Source organism: Saccostrea cucullata, unplaced genomic scaffold (assembly GCF_032062105.1).
Source record: "Saccostrea cucullata isolate Sc308-1 unplaced genomic scaffold, CSIRO_AGI_Scuc_v1 ctg18247, whole genome shotgun sequence".
Lineage (NCBI taxonomy): Eukaryota > Metazoa > Mollusca > Bivalvia > Ostreida > Ostreidae > Saccostrea > Saccostrea cuccullata.
In genome coordinates this window covers 17,151-23,137 of record NW_026924899.1, presented here as the reverse complement: position 1 = coordinate 23,137, position 5,987 = coordinate 17,151, and the positions used below count along the sequence as shown (strand labels likewise).

Below are 5,987 nucleotides of genomic sequence, written 5' to 3'. Positions count from 1 at the left end.
CAGAAAAATCAATTCAATGATCATTTAAGGTATGAAGCTAATTTCAACTTATGTTATCCGATATAACATAACTTGGGACAGATTACGAAAGCGTAAACTGCCCCAAGTTTTGTTATATCGGATAACATAAGTTGAAATCAGCTTCATTACTTATAATTTAATTCTAATGTAGGCAATGAGTCAATATTTCCTCCGGAAAAAGACTTCAAATTGAGCATTATTTTAAAAGTAACGTCAATCGGAGTTAAACGCTTTTGACGTAACTCATTGTGACGTAGGCAAGTTATGCTATCCAAAATATTATATGTTCCTCTGAATGATTCAGCCAATGAAATTGCTTAATACAAGTGAAATTAAATTATTTACTCTTGGCACTTTTTCTAAATCATAAGAAGAAATGTGACTTTAACGGGTTCGTGATAAAAGAAGTTCCCATTCTTCCTTACATTAACTTTCATAAAATCGTATTCGACCCCGCTGTCAAGCAACGTTGTTTCAACTTTGAAAGGAGGTTCGACGTCAAGCAACTATATTTCAAAGTTGTTTTAACAAATCCTCAACTTTTTTTCAATATTGAAACAACATTGAAGATGCAACATATTTTCAATGTTTTTCGATATTATAAACTGCAACATATTTGTGTTATTTCAAAATTGAAGTAATGTTTAAAATGTGGAAGATGCAACTTTTTCAACTTTAGGAAAGTAAGGAATATTTACCTTTGAAACAACAGGTGATGAGCACCTTAGGTTTGAAGGTATAAATAGAAAAGGGTCTTTAACTCTAAATCGATGTGTTTCTGGCAATATACACACTATATGCATTGATGTGCTAGAAATAGTGTACTAACGATCCAAATTGCCTAGGCTAGGCATAATGGAAAATATTTTAGACTATACATAATGATAAATTAGTCTAGACCTGATATCATTGTAAAAATGTCTAGGTTAGACTTAATTGTAAAATAAAATACGCTAGACATAATGGTAAACTGGTCTTTGCTAGATATAATATTAAAATAATGTAGGCTATATATTAATTAATGTGAAATATTGTAACGAGCAAGTTATGAGGAAGTAATTGTATTTTGTTGCATAAATACATATATATAACTTAACAACTTAAAGAATATACCGGTATATTCTTTAAGTTGTCATACCTGAACATGAAATTAATTAGACAGTGTATTAACCATTTTTGCTTGAGATACAGCATGTATCTTAGAGGTCCGCATTAGATCTGCTCCAAGATTTGTATGGTTGGATAGACTTTTGATGCTATAGTACTATAGCTCCATATGTTTATTACATTTTTAACTCCTTATTTCGTAGGACAAAGTAAAACCCTAAAAACCGTTCGTCAAATATGTCCCTTGTTTTGTAAAGCCTGCCTTATTCGGATGTTACTTATTCCGAAATCTTGTCCATTGTAATATGCACAGTGTAAGTTTATACTAATGACGCTAATTGTTATAAATGTGGTCTAATACGAAATAATATTTCATTTGGTCAATGTCTTTGGGATGGATGTTTGGATGAGATATAATTTACTTGTAGTTCTCTAATTTTGTCTCTTTACCCGAATATATCTTTTACTTAAATGCAGTACATGTACACACGTACAATTTTAAAACTAATATTAAGAATTACTTCAAACTTTAAAAAGTTACTTTACATGTTATTATGAGATCATTGCTGTAAGTTTCTCACTTTGTAGTTCATTTTCACGATGACCTTCGCAAATACAACACATCAATATAAAAGAAGCATTTCTTTATTTTCATATCTTCCAGTGCTCTAATTCACGGTTTACATGATGTTTAGTTTGACACAAAAATTAAGAGGAAATGTGTACACATGTACAGACAGATATGAATAGTAAACAATCGAGTACTGGACACCAGTAAATATAACCTGTATTGTTATTGATAGGTCAGTAGGTTAAAGCACCTGATGGGTAGATAACACGGTCGTGTCATGTGAGTAGACCCTACAGACGCATAGATACTTTATGATTTTGGTGAGCAAAGGACGGCAAGTATGAATTTAGGTAATTTTTAGATTTTTATATATCATTAATTTTAGTTATAATATTTTCAAATTATAACAACATATTTGTTTCTGTTTTGGGAATTTCAAAAAAGTAACTGGATGGGAGGTACATTTTTACTGATTACTGAACTTTTTGAAAAGCAGTTGAGAGCTTATACTTACTAGAACAATGTACGGAAGCTCTTTTACGAAATAAGTACAGTGAAACCTGTCTAATCCGACATGCACAGGGAGACAAATTTTGTTTTGTCGGAATAGACAGGGTGTTTAATTTTTTACATTTTTAAAAAATTTAATTAAAAATTTCCAAATACTTTGTTTTTGATTTGGAAAGAAATGTAACGCCAGAATTTACAGTGAGTCGGATTATTCAGGTGTCGTATTAGACAGTTTTCACTGTATTAAACATCTTTCAACCAAAATCACGGGGTATTCCAAAGCATACATCAGTTGTCCCTCAGGGCTCCCGCCCCCTACTAAAAACACTAAAAAAATAAAATTTCTAACATTGATCTTTATGAACAAAATTAGCATTAGAGCCACATGGAAAATAGTGTGAAGCGCTGCTTAATTTTTCAGAAACGATTTTTATGTCAGATTATGATATGAAGAAATTTCAACACATAGAACACAAGAGTGAAGTTTAATTATCACAACATAAAATTTTGAAGTTTTTTTATGAAAATAAGGTTTATTACACCTATCATGCCTATTATAATCATTGTAGAAAACATCATAAAGCGCAGTATTCTAAGTAAGAATATCAAAATGCACATTTTGATATGCTTTACCCTACACTTAATTCCAGGTCTTCACTTATTTCGTTGTCATTTAATGTGTTTAGCCCCTTCTAAACAACATTAATATCTGTTTTATATGATAATGTTAAGTGACTGAATTACTTCTTAAAAAAGTGAGTACCTGAGCATTTTTCATTGTAGTTCCATTTTACCTACGCCAGGACAAAATCATCATGTGTTATAAAAATTTGAATACTTCTACTGCAAACTCTCTAATGGATTTGATAAAAAATTATACTGAATGTAAATATATGAAAATGTTTTTGTGCATTGTTGGTGTGTAAACAAATACAGTGGTATTCTATATAAGAATATCAAGACGCATATTCTAATATGCTTTATCCTACCCTAAATTTTCACATTGGTCCCTAACAAATTTTTAATATGTTATACACTGTTACTTGTTTAACTGGTGATTGCAGATATCCCCTACACCAGGACAAATTTATAAGGCGAAGCAATACTTCTACTGCAAACTCCCTCAATGGTATACTTCTAAAAGTTCTATTATATCCTCTAAGGAATGATTTTGTGCATTGTTGGTGTGTAAATCAAATACTTGTACACTTTTTATGGAGACATATAGTTCATAAAGGGCTAGCACTTCATGAAAAATATGCATACGTGCACGTCTGTTTGATTTGCATAAGATTAATTTACACTAGATTTCAAAAATATACATGAACTAAAACATAATACATGTGGAAATGTGGATTAGGTCATTTATCAACATATTGATACAATTTCAGGGATTACAAAGCTTGACTATGCTAATGGTTACCATAGAATTAGTCTATGCACAGTCCTTTGTAATATGTATCATAAAAAAATAACTATTCGAAAAAAACACATCTTTAAATATAAAAACAAAAAAAATCAGCATACTTTCAAAAACTTTTATCATTATATTTGTATACTTCGGTATCTGACCAATAGGAATGAAATTTTATTAAAGTACAAAACATGAATCCTAACAAATGTACCATTCTCTGTACAGGTTTAAACTATGTTCTGTCACATTTTGTAAGCCCATATATATATTAATTTAAAACTTTTATTATATTCAGAGCAAGAAGAGTTATTTATGGACCCCCTTAACGCTCAGGAGCTGGTGCCATGTAACTTGTGTGAGACTTCTATAGTGCAGATGCACTGTGTTACGTGCTTTGTCCAATTATGTAAGGCCTGTGTGGGAGAACATATCTCAACTGATGAATCGAAGAATCACAAAGTGGTGAAATTTGAGTCCAGAAATTCCACTCCTCTTTTCCCTCCTTGTGCCTCTCATGGAAAAGAACAATGCGAGATGTACTGTAGACATTGTGATGTCCCGGTTTGTCACACTTGCTTGGGTTCTGGAAAACATTTTAGTCATAAGTTATCGAAAATCGTAGACGTTCTGGATGAAAAGAAAAACTTGATAAGAAAAGAACACAATGAATTAAATAAAACAATTTATCCCACCTACCAGAACATAGCAGTTGATGTACAAAAGACAATCAGTCAATTAGAGACGGAATATGGAGATCTCTCAACAGCCGTAACAAAATATGGAGCGAACTTGCATAGAGAAATTGACCAACTTGCCAGGAAACTCATCACCCAACTTGATGAAATGAAAACCTTACAGTTACAAACTTTAAAGACACAGCTAGGTGAAATAAACAAAACTATTGCTGACATTAAAGATGAAATGGATTCCCTTGATATTGCTGTAGACTCCAATGACATTTCAAAACTATGCAGCGTAAAATCACGTTTAAATCATTATAAAAATCTTCCCAAAAAGATTTTGCCCTCCGTCCCTAAATTTACTCCAGAGAAAATCCAAATAGAAGAAGTACGTAAACTGTTTGGGGCTTTAAAATCAGATTTCGATCAATCTGAAGAGCATAGATACAGTATAAAGAAAACACAAAAAGTTCACGACGTTGAGTCTTCTTTAATCGATCAAACTTCGCCCGAAACTAGATGTGTACCACCAGTTAAAAAGCTACATGAGAATCCAAAGTTTACTTCAAACGGTATTACCTTTTCAGGCTCTCCTCTAAATCTTGCTTGTTTGAAAAATGACACCTTTTGGGTATGTGGAGATAGCAGTACCATGGCACTATACGATGACAATCAGCTCTCTCTACGAGACAGTTTCCATCAGGAGCCTCCAATCAAGAGAATCACTACAAAGTCAGGAAAAAGACCAGCAGACATAACTGTTTCAAGAAGAGGACGTCTCATTTACACTGATTACAAAAATAGAACTGTGAACATCGTGAAGAATGAAAACATATTGAAGGTGATCGAACTAAAGAACTGGAGACCCCAAGGTGTCTGCAGTACCTTTTCTGGTGATCTGCTAATCACCATGGAAAGAGATGACAACAAACAATCACGAGTTTTCCGTTACTCTGGCTCTAAAGAAAAGCAGTCCATTCAGTTTGATAGTGAAGGCAATCGTCTATATTCATCTGATGGATCTCACAAATACATCTGTGAAAACAATAACCTTGATATTTGTGTAGCTGACTCTGGAGGTCAAGCAGTAGTGGTGGTCAATCACGAGGGTATACTGAGATTCAGGTACACTGGACATACTCCTGCCCCAGAGAATAAACCATTTAGTCCTAAAGGAATCACTACAGACAGTCAGAGCCATATACTTACAAGTGATAGCAACAATTACTGTGTTCATATCATAGATGAGGATGGACACTTTCTGCGTTACATAAACTGTGAGAAGTGTTCGATATCTGGGTTATGTACAGATACAAAGGACAATCTGTTTCTTCTACGTTTCAAGAAATTGAACTTTTTTCAGACTTTAAGCCACGTGACGAGAATTAAATACCTCGAATGAGATCAATCCTTTTAATGTTTTCATTTTACCTGACAAACCTGTAACAATGTGTTTTGGGCAAAAATTGACATTCAATTTTCAGATATTTGGAAGGTCTAGATAGTTTTGACAAAAATGTCTTACATACAAGTTTTGTTGCGATTCTCTGTGTATAAATTTGTAATGAGGGTTTTATTGTTCAAAGATACATTAAATCATACACGTTAATTTTTAAAATGTTCAAAGCTACCAATTCCGTTTTCTTATTATCAATGAAATCGAACATTGTTATAACAACTATGA

General features: G+C 32.6%; 1 protein-coding gene across 1 annotated transcript; it reads left to right on the top strand.

Annotated features, from left to right (window-relative positions):
• The first annotated feature begins 3,935 nt into the window (after nucleotides 1-3,935).
• Nucleotides 3,936-5,705, top strand: LOC134267562 (uncharacterized). Its single transcript, XM_062749770.1, has one exon. The coding sequence runs from the start codon at nucleotides 3,936-3,938 to the stop codon at nucleotides 5,703-5,705; it is 1,770 nt and encodes a 589-aa protein (XP_062605754.1).
• The last annotated feature ends 282 nt before the right edge of the window (nucleotides 5,706-5,987 follow it).

Excerpts from the sequence above, each read along its gene's own strand:
- LOC134267562 (XM_062749770.1), top strand. The coding sequence starts at position 3,936 with ATGGACCCCCTTAACGCTCAGGAGCTGGTGCCATGTAACTTGTGTGAG.